At 43.3% G+C, this 18,204-nt stretch overlaps 1 protein-coding gene and 1 pseudogene across 1 annotated transcript in view; both read right to left on the bottom strand.

Annotated features, from left to right (window-relative positions):
* The window catches only part of ABCB10 (ATP binding cassette subfamily B member 10), a 40,044-nt gene extending 29,039 nt beyond the window's left edge, over positions 1 to 11,005 (bottom strand). The window contains exon 1 of the mRNA XM_034765127.1: positions 10,518 to 11,005. Coding sequence (XP_034621018.1) covers positions 10,518 to 10,845 — 328 coding nt within the window. The 5' untranslated portion in view covers positions 10,846 to 11,005. The remainder of the gene's footprint in view (positions 1 to 10,517) is intronic.
* A 4,119-nt stretch (positions 11,006 to 15,124) lies between these two features.
* LOC117875484 lies at positions 15,125 to 16,296 on the bottom strand (annotated as a pseudogene).
* Between the last annotated feature and the right edge of the window lie 1,908 nt (positions 16,297 to 18,204).

The following is an 18,204-nucleotide window of genomic DNA, read 5'->3' on the forward strand; positions in this document are numbered from 1 at the left end:
TCACTTGCAGAAGAGCCTGGTGGGGAAACACTTGTCTTTTACTCTGAGCAAATAAGCACTGAGTATTTATAGGAAATACTCTCTACCACTGGAAAGCAAGAACAAGATACCTCTAGTTTTGCGTGCAGGTCAGGAATGGAACTACAAGTAATTAGAGTGTAGGGTTGGACAAAGCACAGCAGACAAATGAGATGGGAAAAGGCCAGGAGGAAAAGCAGAAGAAACTAGTAAACTAGTAAAAGACAAATGCTAGTGACCTAGAACGCAATGTAAGATCAAGCATAATATCAGTTTAATAATGAATACATCCTCTCTCTCCAGGAGCTGGACTTGATCTCATATCTTTTCTATTTTTAACCTCTGTGATCAAGGTGCCATCCTAGACAGCCGAAGGCACCATTGGCTGGTCTCATGCAATCAGGTAAACACAAGAGTCCTGAAGCTATCTTCTTTATAGTAGTCACCCTCCTTAATATTTGGAGACATTACAGAATTAAGAACCCTGTAACTTCATTGTAAAAAACAACCAGGGTGGATTTGATTTAAATCAAATTGATTTAAATCATGATTTAAATCACTAGTCAGGAAGACTCGATTTAATCATGGATTTCTACATAAAAGTGCATAATTGTTGATTGTTATAACCTTAATACATATTCTTCATAACTCCGAGATAGATGTAGGTTTCATTTTTAGAAGGTACACATGATACATTTTTAAGTGATTTATTTTGAAAACTTGTCAGATTAGTTTTACCAGAAAATGAATGAATGAATGATTGGTTATTTCATTTACCAAAGGTAACTGAAGCAGATATTTATGAAGTCATTGGGAGGTGAACTCTCTCTGATTCAACAAGCTAATCATTAATATTTGGAGGATTTTCTTGCCATGCTGTATTAGGAAGAGAAGATCACCAGGCAGACATTTAAATTGTTTTATTTAACTAAAACAACAATGTTATGTATTCTGGATCTTTTTCTTCAACAGCAAACATAATATTTTAACAAAGCAAGGATATGAATTTTTGGATTTAGTTAAACATTCAAGTTGTTTAAAATCAGGTTTGTTTTTGTTAAAATTGTTTTTTAACTAAAATAGTTAAATGAAATATTTAAAAAAATTAAATCGACGATGTCATCCAAGTCAACATGAGAAACTTAAAATATTGGCTTCTGCCGCTAACTCAGTCATCTTCACCTTCATTTTCCTGTTTGTTCATAATCTGGAAAAGAAAAACAAGCTTTCCTGCTTTTTCAGGTCCCAAACCATTTCTCAATTTGGAATGAATTAGTCAAAAGGAAGAAAATATTCTTTCTACACCAGCAGAAGAAGCTACTGCTGTTAAAAATGAGATCACTTCAAGAGTCTCTGAATCCAAGTGCTTAAGTGAATTCCACCAGTTCACTGGTGTGACTTTCTTTAAAACATCATCAGCAAACATGTATCTCTTGAATGGTTCTTATTCCCGAACTGGGTCTCTTTTACGGCCTGCTGCCATTATAGGTTTTCCCTTCTAGTGAGAGAATGGTATGGTAGATCTCAAATCAATGAAAGCTACACTCAGAAAGACCTCAAGACTTCTGGAATACTGCTCAAACAGTTTCACTTTGGTTTCTACTGCTTGTCCCTCCCTTCTCACATTTATCTCCAGACTTCTTCTCCTTGTCCAGACCTATTCTGCCCCCAACAATCTTCTATTCATTGAACTTTTTGAAACTTTGATTTTTTTAGAGAGAGGTAAGGGATTGACTGTGTGTACACAAATTTGCAAAGGCACAATAGGGTTGAGGTCTGTTATTTCTCACCTCTATAGATTATTTATCTATTTTAAAACATTTTTGTTAACAAGCAGCATGTTCTCTCTGGAGACACAAATCCAGAGTTTGAGAACTGCAAAACTAAGTATCTTTGATGGTATCTTCTAGACTGAGCACTGAGTCCCATTGGTTAGATAGAAAGATTAACCTAAATAATCTATACAGAAGCCCCTGGAGCCCCATAAGATTGGGTCCCTAATCCATGAACTATTGGAACTCATTTACAAAACTTTTCTTAAACATTACATGAATAGATTGTCTCATACTATAGAATTAGAATTTATAATCCCAATTCCATGATGAGATATCTTTGAGCTATAATGTATCTTAATTAAAACTATCTTTAGTTTTTTTCCCCTTATAAAGCATTTTATCAAAAAAATCCTATTTAAATCATAAAAATCCTTTTTTTTGTTTTTTAAAAATCATTGATTTTTATCCACCCTGAAAACAGAGTAACTATGGAGTAAATTCTCAACATGGCATGTAATGTTATTTTTCATTAACATTAATGAGAATGATAAGATTAAAACTCATGTTTTGGGCTTAAAAAAATATTCCCAAATGACTAAACTACAAAGTTTAGTGGTTGAAGTGATGGTGCTGCACCTGAGAGATGTCACTATTATTATGTCTATGAAAGGAATTTTGAGGAGTCTAGCTTTTATAAAACAAAAAACTGTACATACAAGCTTTTTAATATAGACACTAAAACATTTGTTTGCCATTTGTATCAGCTAAGAACACTGAAGAAAAAAGATTAAGCAGCATTTTATATCCAAAGTGTGTCTCGTACACTGAAACTGTTACCGAACAGTAAACCTCTGTTCTCTCACAAAAAACTCTCTCAGATAAAAGTAAAAGTACTACCAAGGAAAAAAGTCTTTGAGGGTCAATTTACCAACCCACAGTAGTAACAAGATAGTTGCAAACCCTGGTTGGTCTTTATTTAAAAAAATGTAAGTTATGAACAAAAAAGAAAAACAGCACAGGAAATTTTCCCCTTACAGAGGCATCTACAACAGTATTTGCTACTTCTACTGTAATTAAATGCCTACAGGAGTTTTCATTATTAATGTTTTTCAGGTGTTTATAACTTGGCAGGTGCTAATCAGGGAACTTCTGTATGCAAGGAAGCGGGGTGGGCTGAGAGATGTGCTGGCTGCCCTTCCCGCAGCCCCCATTGGCCTGGGACAACGAAACGCGGCCAATAGGAGCTGCGATCGGCCGAACCTGCGGACGCGACAGGTAAACAAATCAGCCCGGCCCACCAGAGGCTTTCCCTGATGGGCCGCATGCCAAAGGTTGACGATCCCTGAACTAAATGTTCATATTGGAAAGGCTACCATCACCTTTAGCAGACTAACTAAAAGACCATGGAACAACTCAAAACTTACCATTAAGACCAAAATGCTAGTGTATCAAGCTTGTGTTCTCAGCACTCTCATGTATGGACATGGACAACTTACACTCATTGGGAGAAAAGGTTAAACAGTTTCCACCTACGCTGTTTATGCCACATATTCAACACCAAATGGCAAGATAAAGTCACCAAAACAGAGGTTCTTCAAAGGGCAAATTTACCAAGTGTTTCAGCTCTGCTCAAGCAAAGACGACTGCGCTGGCTGGGCCATCTGAGTAGGTTGGAAGATGGATGCCCATGTATACCTAAAGACTTACTATATGGGGAGCTATCAGAGGGAACAAGATCAACAGGATGTCCCAAGCTTTGCTATAAAGACACGTGCAAGCGAGATATGAAGTAATTTGGAATTGATCTTAATCCATGGGAAACCTTGGCAAGTGATTGTAACAAGTGGCACCATCTTCTCCATCAGGGCATCAGAGCCCATGACAGAAGCTGGCTCCTACAACTTGAAAAGAAAAGAGCCTGTAGGAAGCAAGCAGCTCCCAACCAAGACACATACATTTGCAATAACTGCCAAAGATCATGCAAATCTTGGACTGGACTATTTAGTCATAGGAGACATTGCAAAACCATCTACATCACAGGCTGCAATTCCCACTGTCTCTCACAGACGAAAGAATGCCAACTGCTTATAACTGGGCAGTAAAAAAATTGCTTCAGGCCAAAATCTGGCATTAAAGGTGTCAGTTGGGAAGAGGTTTAAAAGAAAAGAAAGAAAGAAAGAAAATCAAACCTAAATGTTAAGCAAATCAACTTCCCTCAAGGCCTCCAAACAGCAAAATTTTAAAAAGCAATGTTCTAGTTTTGCATTTGCTATTCTAGTGCTTTTAAATGAGTATTTTAATTAACTGAAATGTCAGTTTTTAATTTTAATTTAGATTAATCATTTTGGTATCTCAAAAAAGAACATAGGCTATAGAAATGGATTATCAAATCCAATCCCCCTGCTATCACAGGCTACACGGTCATATAATCCTGCTCATAAATTTGTCATGCCTCATCTCAACAGTAACTAGGTTGTTCACCCCGTACTTCTATTAGAAGGCAGTTCCAGAACCTCACTCTTCTTCTACTAGTCAGAAACCTTCTAATTCCCAGGATAAGTTTATTCATTGCCTGTTTATACCCAATTTATTTTTGTTCCTTTGCCAACATTGTCCTTTACCTTAAACAGTTCCTCTCCTTTCCTGGCATTCAACCCCAACGTACTTATAGATAAAAGTTATAGCCTCTCAGCCTCTGTTTTGCTAAACAAGACATGCTCTTTTAGTGTGCTCTCATAACAAAAAAGGAGCATATACATAAACTACTTTTCAACATTTTTTACAGTGCAAAATTAGTTCAAATGCAAGCATTGGTGAATTAGTTTTCTTATGTACATTAATAAATAAAATACTATAATTACACATTAAATTATTATAAATTGTTCCAGGGACATCTACATCGAACACATCACTGGCCACCGACCGTACCAGGAGGTGTGAGCCGGAGCGACATCGTGATTCAACTACGAGAAAGGGACTGAGAGACTTTGTCCGTTGGACAATATGAACTGGAATAGTAAACTCACTGAACATTAAATCTCACCAAATGAGGATCAATCCATCCTCATCATCGTATCCACTCGTTATACTCTACACCTGAACATAGCTATTATATGAACAACATACCCTCATATCTCAATGTCTGTACTTTGACCTGTCAACCTTTAACCCCCAATCAGGGATATTGCAGATTATGTATTCCTTACGCCATCCGATCTTAAACCGAATTTAGCACCTCTTAATAATCTGTACGTTATTCCCTGATAACCAGAAACTTCTATGCTTAAACTCTGTACTGTTCACTTTTTCGAAACATCTTAATAAAATTTTTTATATCATGCTTGTGGTTTGTAGATTAATAGCTGTCTTTACTTGAGGACTCATTATGATAGACCCCATTTAGCAATTGGGGCATTACATAGTCCGGGGCATGAGGCGGAGTGTGATGGGTTTTGGGGTACCCAAGACTCTGAGCCCTGGTCTACACTACAAGGTTAGGACGATTTTATAAGCAATGCGTCTACACAACCAACCCCGTTCCATTGACCTAAAGGGCTCTTAAAATCGACTTCTGTACTCCTCCCCGGCGAGGGGAGTAGCGCTAAAATCGACCTTGCTGGGTCAAATTTGGGGTAGTGCAGACCCAATTAGATGGTATTGGCCTCTGGGAGCTATCCCAGAGTGCTCCAACGTGACTGCTCTGGACAGCACTTTCAACTCCGATGCACTAGCCAGGTACACAGGAAAAGCCCTGGGAAATATTGAATTTCATTTCCTGTTTGGTCTGCGTGGCGAACTCAGCAGCACAGGTGACCATGCAGTTCCCCCAGAATCGCAAACGAGCTCCAGCATGGACCGAACGGGAGACACTGGATCTGACCGCTGTATGGGGAGAAGAATCTGTGCAAGCAGAACTCCGATCAAAAAGAAGAAATGCTAATAGATATGCCAAAATCGCACAAGGCATGGTGGACAGAGGCTACAACAGGGACACACAGCAGTCCCATGTGAAAGTTAAGGAGCTCAGACAAGCCTACCAAAAGACAAAGAAGGCAAACAGTCGCTCCGGGTCAGAGCCCCATATATGCCACTTCTATGATCAGCTGCACGGCATTCTGGGGGGGACCCTACCACTACCCCACCACTGTCCGTAGACACCTGCAAGGGGGGAGTCTCACGCAACAGGGAGGAGGAGGAGAATGTGCAGCAGGCAGGCAGTGAATCTGTTCTCCCCAGCAGCCAGGACCTTTTCATCACCGTGGAGCCAATACCCTCCCAAGGCGGGATCCCGGACCCTGAAGCCGGAGAAGGCACCTCTGGTGAGTGCACATTTGTAACTAAACTACAGGGTTTAAAAGCAATTGTGTTTAATGTTTGATTTGCCCTGAAGACTTGGGATGCATTCGCGGCCAGTACAGCTACTGGAAAAGTCTGTTAATGTGTCTGGTGATGGAGCGTGAATCCTCCAGGGATATCTCCATGAAGCTCTCCTGGAGGTACTCGGAAAGCCTTTGCAGAAGGTTTCTGGGGAGGGATGCCTTATTTCCTCCTCCACGGTGGGACACTTTAGCACGCCAAGCCAGTAGCAAGTAGTCTGGAATCACTGCAGCACAAAGCATGGCAGCGAATGGTCCTGGGTTTTGGTCGCATTCAAGCAACATTCAGTCTATATCTTTCTGTGTTAGCCTCAGGAGAGTGATATCATTCATGGTCACCTGGTTGAAATAGGGGAATTTTTATAAGGGAACAGTAAAAGGACCCCGTTTATGCTGGGCTGTTTGCACTTAGCTAAAAGGGATCATCCCCGAGAATAGCCACACAGTGGGCGGAGGGGTGAAGGGATCATCCCAGAGAATGCTGCACATCCACCCAAAAACCACAGCCCCTCCTTTTAAATGGCAAACCCAACCGACATTGCTTGCTATGGGAAAGGAGGGCGCTGCAGTTTGAAACCATTCCCACGTTATGAAGGCGGAAGAAGCCAACCCCGCGTACCCTTTGGCTTACCATGGCTGCCTGGAAACCAAATTCTGTTGCCTAGCCGTGTGTGATGTGTCACCATACCGGCAGACGCTCAATATAAAAAGGCAAAATGCGACCTTGTACCTAAAGCACATGTGCTGTCTGCCGTGAATTGCTTGATTGCCTAGAAAGAGTCTCCCTTTTGTTCTCAGAAATGTATCATCTTAAATTTTACTCTCCCTTTTTATCCCCCCATGGGTGCAAATGTTTCTATGCTCCCCCTATCATCTCAGTCCCTGAGGTTATTGCAGATTAGAAGGCAAAACAAAAAACAAAACAAAAAAAACGTACTCGCGATGACATGTTTTTCGAGCTCATGCAGTCCTCCCGCACTGATAGGGCACAGCTGAATGCATGGAGGGATTCAATGGCAGAGGCTAGAAAAGCATTAAGTGAGCGCAATGAGAAGAGACAGGATGCAATGCTCAGGCTAATGGGGGAGCAAACGGACATGATGAGATGTCTGGTGGAACTGCAGGAAAGCCAACAAGAGCACAGACCACTACTGCATCCACTGTACAACCACCTGCCATCCTCCCCAAGTTCCATATCCTCCTCACCCAGACACCCAAGAACGCTGGGGGCAGGGAGGAGAAGGGTGAGGCTCTGGGTACCCAGCCACTCCACTTCAGAGGAGGCCCAAGCAACAGAAGGCTGTAATTCAAACAGTTTTGATTTGTAGCGTGGCTACCATAAGCAATGTGGCCTTGTCCTCCCCTCCCCCACCCGGGCTACCTTGTCAGTTCTCACTTTTTTTTTTTTTAATTAAGAAAGAAAGAATGCATGGTTTCAAATCAATATTTCCTTTGCCAGCTGTGATTGAAGGGGGGAGGGTGTTTGGTTTACAGGGAATTAAAATCAATGGGGGCGGGTCTGCATCAAGGAGAAACACAAAACTGTCACACCGTACCAGTCATGAAACTGGTTTTCAAAGCCTCTCTGATTCTCAGTGTGCCTACCTGTGCTCTTCTAATCACCCTGATGTCTGGCTGCTCAAAATCAGTCGTCAGGCGATTTGTCTTCCCCTTACTCTCAGAGATACTATGGAGCACACAGCAATAACAATGGGAATACTGGTTGCGCTGAAGTCTAACCTAGTCAGCAAACAGCGCCAGCGAGTTTTTAAACGTCCAAAGGCACATTCTATCACCATTCTGTACTTGCTCAGCCTACAGTTGAACTGTTCCTTACTACTGTCCAGGCTGACTGTGTACGGCTTCATGAGCCATGGAAGCATGGGGTAGGCTGGGTCCCCAAGGATAACTATTGGCATTTCAAAATCCCCAACAGTAATTTTCTGATCTGGGAAGTAAGTCCCTTCTTGCAGCTGCTCGAACACCCCGGAGTTCCTAAAGATGCAAGCGTCATGCACCTTTCCCAGCCATCCTACGTTGATGTAGGTGAAACGTCCCTTGTGATTCCACCAGTGCTTACAGCACCATTGAGAAGTACCCCTTGCCGTTTATGTACTGATTGGCAAGGTGGTGCGGTGCCAGAATAGGTATATGCGTTCCCTCTATCACCCCACCACAGTTAGGGAACGCCATTGCAACAAAGCCATCCACTATGACCTGCACATTTCCCAGAGTCACTACCCTTGATAGCAGAATGTCAGTGATTGCATTAGCTACTTGGATCACAGCAGCCTCCACAGTAGATTTGCCCACTCCAAATTGATTCCCGACTGACCAGTAGCAGTCGGGCGTTGAACGCTTCCACAGGGCTATCGTCACTCGCTTCTTAATTGTCAGGGCAGCTCTCATCTTGGTATTCCTGAGCTTCAGGGCGGGGGGAAGCAACTCACAAAGTTCAAGGAAAGTGGCTTTATGCATGCAAAAGTTTCGCAGCCACTGGGAATCATCCCATACCTGCAACACTATGCGATCCCACCAGACTGTGCTTGTTTGCCGGGCCCAGAATCAGCGTTCCACTGTATCGACCAGCCCCACTGCCGCCATGATGTCCCAATTGCCACATCCCGTACTTTCAGGAATGTCTGTGTCCATGTCCTCCTCACAATCATCCTCGTGCTGGCGTCTCCTAGCCAGGTTCTGCACATACTGCAGGATAACGTGCAAGGTGTTTACAATGCTCACAACAGCAGTGGTGAGCTGAGCGATCTCCATGCTTGCCGTGCTATGGCATCTGCACGGGTAACCCAGGAAAAAAGGTGCAAAACGATTGTCTGCCGTTGCTTTCATGGAGGGAGGGGGAGAGAAGAGACTGACGACATGTACCCAAAACCACCCGCGACAACGTTTTTGCCCCATCAGGCACTGGGCGCTTAACCCAGATTTCCAATGGGCAGCAAAGACTGTGGGAACTGTAAGATAGCTACCCACAGTGCACCACTCTGTGAGTCGATGTTAGCCATGGTATTGAGGACGCACTCCGCCAACTTAATGCGCTTAGGAGGGACATACACCATCGACTGTATATAATTGCTTTCTAAAGATCGACTTCTATAAAATCAACCTAATTTTGTAGTGTAGACATACCCTGAGTCATCTTGTTATTTCCTACCTCCAGTGAGAGATAGTCTTCCTTGTCTGGGTGCCAGCTCATTACACCACAAGCCTTTCAATCACTCAAGCACTCTCTTTTGGACTTTGTCAGCCCTAACTTTGCCTTGCAGGTTAATAGGTGCACTCCAATCCCCGAGTCCCTTTGAATTGTTCCCCTGTGATATCGTGCCCGACATTGCCTACTCACAGAAATCGCAGATCCTCTGCTCTCAAAAGTGCAGTGTACCCCAACATACCAGTTTTACCTTAAACCACTGCCCCTTTAAACCACACAACACTTGCAAGCACTTATAATAAAACAAAAGATAGTTTATTTAAGAATGAGGATTTAACTAGAAACAAGAATGATGGAAACAAAAGATTACAATATAAAACAAAATCATAAAATACGAACCTGGGCCTACACTTATCAAGAGTTATCTTCCTTAGCTCATAAAGTAGGTTCCTCCTTTCCCCCCAAAGTTCAGTCTGTTTGCAAAGTTGGCTGGTGTCCCAAACACCAGGTTTCAAACATTTATGAAAGCAGCCCTGTTTCACAAGGGGTTTCCTCAGTGAAAGGATACAGAGTACTACTCTCTCCTCTGTTATACTGAAAGCAGCCTTTTGTTTCTATTTGCAGACAGGGCAAACCCAGTCCTGTTGTACTGTTCCTTTTTTACCTTTAAGGCATTTCAGTTGTTTGCCGTTGCCTCTGATGGTGTCCCATTCAAAGTCTTACCATTGTGCAAAGCTAAACAATTGAGCCTTGCATTGCATCAGGTTAGTGAGGGTGACAAATCCCCTTTGCCCAAAAGGGCCATTACCAAGACATATTATCCCCTGGTGACTAATTTCTACTCCAAGTCTATAAAGCATACTTTTAAGGTAAATACATTATTCCTTCAATATTACCCGGGCACACATCTCATAAAGAGTCTGACTCTTGACAAGTTACCTCCCTTCCACGTTCCCCTTTGTGCATAAGTACCTGTAAGACACCTATGGGGTGCAGTGAGTTTGTCGGCTCTGCGGTGACAGCTCTTTGTGAAGATCAGGGGGCTCTTTGCCAAGGGGTGCTGGTGTCACAGTGAGCTTGGTGTGGCTGACAGTATGGGGCAGGGCGCAGAGGCTGGGTGGGGCAGGTAACACTCACTAGGATGGGGGGCAGGCGGTGCTGGGAGGGGGCAGGGGCAAGTACCTGTCAGTCTCCAGCGCTCGGGCCGTGCCAGGGCCAGCAGCCTCTTCACCTCCGAGTCTCCCCCACTTCCCCGGGGGCTGCTCCTCCTCTCCGGCTCCCCGGCGGCCGCCCCAGCCGCCCGGGAGGACGCGGAGCGGGGGACGCCGCCGCGGAGGAGGCGCAAGGGGCCGGGCTCGGCTGGGGCCCCGCACCTGCCGGCCGAGAGCAGCAGGAGCCGGGCGCCGCTCAGGGGGAGCCGGGCGCCGCTCAGGGGGAGCCGGGCGGCCCGAGCCCAGGGCGGCGGCAGCCTCCGCAGCAGCAGGGGCAGGCGGGGAGCGTAGCCCGCCATGGGGCAGGGGAGGCCGCGCTGGCGCTACTGCTGTTTCCCGGCCCTGCCGCGGCGCAGGAGAAGGAGGCGCCTACAGCCGCTGTCCCCCGCCACCCATGGAGCCGGAGCGCAGGGCCTGGGGCCCGGCCCCGCCTGCCGCCCGCTGATAAGGGCCGGGCTGCGGCTTCCTGCTCATCGCCGCAACGCCAGCCCAGGAGCCAACCCAGCCCCCGGCCAGCGCCCCCTGCTGCCTCTGCCCGGCTCACCACGGCGGGAACGTGTAACATGGTACAAATCCACCCCAGGAGTAAACCCCTCCCCCGTACCGGGTTGGGTTGCTGCTCCCCCTGCCCCGTCCTGGGCCTTATTCTCCACTCTCTTCTCAGCGCCGCATCACTTCCACGGGCTCCTCATTAGCTAGCCTTCCAGTCAGCTTCCCTCCTGGCTGAGAAAGGAGAGGGAGGGTCACAGATCAGCAGCATGCACCACGGGGCACGACTCATTTTGGCGTCGCAGGTGGAGAGATACAAGTTACCGACACTTATTTCTTTGCTCCAGTCGCGGAGGAGCCCGCAGAGCCCCCCAGGAGGAAGCCCATCAGCGCTGGAACTCCCCCCATGTTTTCATTATCTGCCCAGCCTACTGTGAGCCGTGTCTCATTGTGGCAGTTCACATGGGCAGAATTTGTAATCTCATCCTGGTGGAGGAGAGGTCTGTGGCCGGAGGAGCTGACAACTTAAGGGCCACTATCTTCCTGGCCCCTCACTCAGACTACATACAAACTCAATAATAATAATAAACAGCACTTAACACTTACATGGCACTTGCCATCCTCAGACCTCAAATCACATTCCAAAAGTAGCTATGGATTATTATCCCCATTTTCAAGATGGAAAACTGAGGCACAGTGAGAAAAATCATCTTTCTCAGGATTGCATAGTAAATGAGCAGCAGAGCGGGCAATCAAACGTTTTAGTCCCCCCCCCCCCCCCAGTAGCCCCGACTACTAGTACCAGTAAAGGCTCCAGTATCAGACTCAGGGGCCATAAACTGGCATGAGTGTTTAAGTCAAATAAATTCCCTGCTAAAATCAGTGATGAGATTTGCTTTAAAACATATGGCAGCGTGTAACAGCAGTTCTTGAACAGTGGCCTAGGAACCACCTGGGATCCACTGCATCCTCTTTGGTGGCCCACAAAATGTTTTGAGAACTAAGCTGTACTGGCAAACTGGGGGGTCTGTGTGGAGATCACTATTCTACACTGGGCCAAAGAGTGAAATAGAGACCTACAAGTGCTTACTACTGTACTATCTACATTTCTGATCTTGTATTCCTTACATACTCAAAACTCTAAATGACTTCTGAGAGTTTAGGTACATAGTTCTGAGTGCTTTTCAGGCCAGGTTCAGGTTCCCCCAGCTGAAATCTTTAGGTTGCAAAAACAACCTGGAAAATATTACATCCAAACAAAATCCTGGGATTGTAATTATTTTCACAGCACCCAAAAGTGTTCTAGACACTTTATAGAACAAGTCAAAAACAAATTCCCTGACTCAAGGAGCTTAAAATCTAATTTTAGAATGGCACATAGTGAGGGTAACAAAGATGAGGGGGATAATGACATGGGGCAGTTCCTAAATTTAGATATGCACATCTTCATGGTTCTCTTAGTAAACTATCCAGGGGTTGTCTCCCAGCTGCGTTTGTACAGCTTCAAGCACAAGGGGTCCTCAATCACAAATGGCACCATTGGATGCTGCCATAGTATACATTTTTACTACTACCACAGATTGTTCTTATGTAGAGTGAATGTGTGAGAGGAAGAGAGATTCAGCCCACTTCTTGTAGGCAACTCCTTGTTTTTTATTGATGAGATCTAAAACCAAATACTCAAATACTTGTTAGTATTACGTTCTTGTTTGTTTGTTTGTTTAAACAAGCTAGGTCAGGGGTCTAAACTACCTGACAGTTTTCATGCCAGGACAGAACGGGGCAGAACCTACCTGAAAGAGGAAGACTCAGTTGTGCACATGTGCAGTAGAGACATATGAGACTAATTTCACATCACTCTCTGGTTAAGAGTGTCACTGGGATATTTCTCATGCTTCTCCTTGCCAGGGATGCCACAGAGATGCAACCAAATGATCAGATGAGGAGCAAACTATCTCTGGGCAACAGATGAACTGAAACAACAAAGAGTCTGGTGGCACCTTAAAGACTAACAGATTTATTTGGGCATAAGCTTTCGTGAGTAAAAACCTCACTTCTTCGGATGCATAGAGTGAAAGCTACAGATGCAGGCATTATATACAGACACATGGAGAGCAGGGAGTTACTTCACAAGTGGCGAACCAGTGTTGACAAGGCCAATTCAATCAGGGTGGATGTAGTCCACTCCCAATAATAGATGAGGAGGTGTCAATTCCAGGAGAGGAAAAGCTGCTTCTGTAGTGAGCCAGCCACTCCCAATCCCTATTCAAGCCCAGATTAATGGTGTTGAATTTGCAAATGAATTTTAGTTCTGCTGTTTCTCTTTGAAGTCTGTTTCTGAAGTTTTTTTGTTCAATGACAGTGACTTTTAAATCTGTGATAGAATGACCAGGAAGATTGAAGTTGGTGCTTCTGACCCAGTTGCGTTTAAATGAAGAGAACCGAGAGTCGGGTTTGTATCTCTCCTTGAATAATGCTTGTAACCAGCTCTCTTCCCCTATTTCTGGCAGCTGTTTTCCAAGTGTGTTTCCAAAAACATTAGCTAGCAGCAGGGAAAAGGTAATGAAAAATCTTTAACTGAAATAATGTAAACTGCAAGGCATTATCCAGACCTGCCCTAATTCTTATTGCTTCCTTAGGGGTCAAAGCAGACTCCCTCACTGGGAATTAATTTGGCAACAATATTTTACAGTCTCTCCTTTCATGGGGATGGAGACAGATAAATTGTGCTGAGTGTTACTCTCTCCTGTGGAGGAAGGATGATATTTGTGTATGCATGTTTCCATGAGGCATTTGTATTCTCACTAGAGTGGGATTGAAATTTTGTGTTTAAAAAGTTCCTTTCCTCCCACGTGGTTTTTTAAAAATATATATTTTTAATTTAAAAATTGCCAGTATTATCAACATTTTCCAGGAATACCGACTTTTATTGTACTGACATTTTTACCAAAATAATTTTTGAAGTTTTTCATTTATCAAAACCCCAATTTTCAGTAAGAAAATACAGTTGTTGGAAAAATGTTAAATTATTTTAAAAATTTAGAAAAAAATACAACACACATTTTTGTAAAAAATATGGAGCAATTTGAAAAAACTAGAAAAGGAGACACTGTCAAATCCTGCAAAATGTAAGCAGCTTCAAAAATTTCAAATATTTCTATGAAATATTTTTGTAATTTATCATCTCTAAGGATGTTATCAAAACTTTGTACTCTGTTCAGTAATAAGTTAGAGAAAGAATGGTAGCTGGCGAGTGCAGAAAAAAATCAAGTATATATGTTTATTTTTTAGGAAGACGAATGGGAAATAACTTACAGGAAATAAGAAGCTTTAAGGAAATGGAATTATGGTGACAAGGGTTAAAGGTATGGATGAGATACTGAAAACAATGAAGAAGACAAGTAACCCATTACTCCTAGAGCTGAGCATGTTCCTGATGTCATCAATATACAGGGACACTTACAAGGAGGTAAATATACACAGAATTAGGTTAGCTTCTGCACCATTAGAAACACAGGGAACACTGCATGTTTCCCAAGTGGTTAGGAGAACATTATTCCTACCTTTCAAATTTCTCAGAATAGATGAAACACTCTACTTTAAAATGTAATTTGAATTGTCTGTTTTTTAAAGAGAATTTAGAGTTTGTGAAAGAAGCCCAGTTGATAACTCTGACTAAGCCCGCCTTAATTTAGAGAACAGGGACAGAATAGGCAGCAGCAGTAAAAATTTCTCTACTCTGCCCTGCTCTGCCATTATGCCCCAAGCCTAACTCTTAGGGACCATCACTTTCCTCACCCAGTCCTTGACTTTTCTCCTCATTCTGCAGAGAAGGGTGTCAGTTCTGAAAGTGATTTTGGTTACGTGGAGACTTTTCCTCTAAGGGCTGGACTGAAGTAATCAACTCATTTAAATAGGCTAGCAAACAAACAGCTTTCAGTGTTTACCACACTGGGATTCTTGAATCAGTGACCTAGATGTGAAAGACTAATCCCATGACCCATCCAATCCCCCAACTTGACTTTTAAAAACCAAGAAGAAAGCTTCCCTGAGTTAAATTTTTGTTTATCTATATATATTCCCAGCTTTTAGATGGTCATTGAGAGAGAGCCTTCAGGATGTAGTTCAGATGTACTTGTCAAACAGGTACTCCCCCATGCCATCCTGGGACACTCCCAGGTGCTTCAACTTCCTGAAGTAGTCTCCCTACTACTTGCTGGCCTTCACTTGCTCATCCAGGCATTTAGACTCCAGGAAATCACACAGCTGGAGGTAATATTTCTCTGTAGTCAGATCATGCAGGTCCAGTAGGGCCTGGTTTATAGTCTTCTCCAATGGCAGGGCCTCCAGCCTGCTCCCCCACTCATACTGCTCTGACTTCTTGATGTCTTGCAGGACAATGCACCCCTCTCATTTGTTCTGCTATGTCAAGAACCTCTCTGCATGCTCCCTCTGGCTCATGGGACTGCTCTTTCAGGAACCTGGTCACGTGCCTGAGGAGCACATTATCACAGTCAGAGTAATAGTAGAGAGAGAGAGAGAGAAAGATAGCTGGCATACAACATCTGGTTCACCGTATGATTGATGGTAGCCTTGCACTCTGCATGGAGTTCTAGTGTACTTAGGACTCCATTTCAGTATCTATAAGATTTAGCAGTAAAAGAGCAGTAAGACTCTCTAGACCAGGCTGTGTTCAAACATTGCTGAAGCAAGAATACAACCCAACAGTGTTTCTCTGAGTAACCAGAGGATAGAGCTTCTGATGAGGTGCAGTGTGTCAGAAAGCCCTAGAAGCACCTGTTCAGAATCTAGATATCAGGGCTAATAGGAAATAAGGAGACCGCAAAGACATGATTGGGATGTAGAGTACTAGAAGCTCAGAGAAACAGAATGGTGCTTGCCCATGCTATCTTTAGGAAAAAGCCCAACAGGCAGAATTTGTTTGTTAATATTCTGAGGGCCTTCACAGCTTTTGAATATTAAGGCCCAGAATCCAATCTCACATGAGCTGCTGAAAGCACGTTTAGCAGCAACTGGAAGGGATAAAGAGTGCTGCAAGAACTGAGTTTAGCTTGTAACAAAATCTGACTGAGCCACTCACATATCAATGTGGAGCTCTCTGGAGAGGATATGAAAATTAACAAGCTGTTTAAAGCAGAAGAGATTAAAAAGTATGAGGGGGCATGCACGTGAGACTGCTTAAGGAATATGGTGACAATTGCATACTTACTGATACCTTTAAATAGATGTATTCCATCCATATGGCTATTCAAGAAGGATTTTAACTACCATGAACTATTATTCTATTTATGTTGTTGCTGGTTTATTATGATCTGATCTAGGGATATTGATGGACTTATGTATTTAATATATTTTTTTTAAAATTGTTAAGAGTGCCCCAAACACTGGATGGGAGCTCTTTGGGGGCTTGTAAAAATCCAAACAAACAAACTGGAACCAAGCAGGTAAATTTTAAAATGTTTAGTGGCATGCATTATCCCTGGCAGGAGGTATAGGCCAGGATGTGGAGCTGCATGGGAAAGTTAGTATATAGAGAGTAAAATAAGCAGTACAAAAGTAAAACAAAGCACACACATGGCACAGTATGTGATCTGATACACTGTAATTTGAACCCACTTAGCTAAAAAATAAACCTTTACTAAAGAATGAAACTTTCACCGCAAGGTGTATAGTGTACAATAGCTGAAAAAGTGCATGCAGCTTGATCAGTGAAGCATATAGGAGAAATGCTTTTCACACAGTTCAGGCATTGATGCATGCAACTTCCTCTGAAAATGTGTGATTTGATCTCTTGATACTACTTTGTCAGTAAATAATGTCATTTGTTCTGTTAAGTATGTAATTTGATCCCTATTAGCAATAGAACTCAATCACTATGAACACAAACAGAGTTTCAGATAAGTAGGGTCCTCTTTACTCTCACATTTCCTGAATTTGCTGCAGCAAAGTCTGTGCTGGAGAATTAGAAATCTGCATGTCTCTTCCTTGAGGGAATGTTGAAGAGGGGTAATTAACTTTTTTATCTGAAGTAGTAAAAATGCATAAGCAGCTCGGAAGCTGGCACAGATTTCATTTGAAATAGCACTCCATGCTTTATTCTACTTAAGGACTTGGTTTTCAAAGTGGGCTAAGTTAGCCTTTTGGAGATTCTGCATCTATGCACAACCACCCCAGATCCCAAATGGTTAGGAAACATTTGGACAACAAGAGTGTATTAGATTGTTCATGGGAGAGTAATGAATGGCTAAAAATCCTGTCTGTTTTTTTCTAGTCTGCATTTATTTACAGTATGCATATAGATCATACTATTGCCTTGAGCAAGGATGGATAAGGCAGCAAAAGCAACACCAGCACAGGTTAAACACAGGTAACCCTAGTGCAAAAATCTCTAGCTAAACTGCTCGCCCTAAAAACTGTACCTTAACTGCTGTGAAAAAATTAGTTGTCTTCACTCCACCAGTTAGCAAAACATCACTTAAGCTAAAACTACTAGAATTGGATGAGCAAACAATTTCTGGTTCAAGTAACATAAAAATCAGAATGCTGGCTACTGGCTGAATCCAGTGCATTACTAGGATCAGTCTCCCACAAACTCTGACTGTTCCATATTTTAAAAGATGCAATAAAGTTACCAGTTGTTCAAGCTACATATGACACAAGAAAGATATATAATAATCCTAAAGGACTAATTAAAAAGTATAATATAATCTTCACATGGTCACAATTTGTCTGGAGTTGTCTTACAAAGGCCTTGTCTACAGTGGCAAGTTTCTGTGCAGTAAAGCAGCTTTCTGCGGTGTAACTCTTGAGGTGTACACACTGCCAAGCCACTCAGTGCGCAAAAACTGTGCAGTTGCAGCACTGTAAAAATACCACCCCGATGAGAGGCGTACAGCTTTCTGTGCCAGGGCTACAGCGCTGCGGTGCCAGTGTAGATTCCCTGGTCGATTACAGCGTTGTGATTGGCCTCCGGGAGGTATCCCACAATGCCTGTTCTCACCTCTCTGGTCATCAGTTTGAACTCTACTGCCCTGCCCTCAGGTGACCAACTGTGAGCCCCACCCCTTAAATTTCTTGGGAATTTTTGAAGTCCCCTTCCCGTTTGCTCAATGATGTGTGCAGCGGTCTCAGTGCATCTTTCCAGGTGA

Source organism: Trachemys scripta, chromosome 3 (genome assembly GCF_013100865.1).
Source record: "Trachemys scripta elegans isolate TJP31775 chromosome 3, CAS_Tse_1.0, whole genome shotgun sequence".
Taxonomy (NCBI): Eukaryota; Metazoa; Chordata; order Testudines; family Emydidae; genus Trachemys; species Trachemys scripta.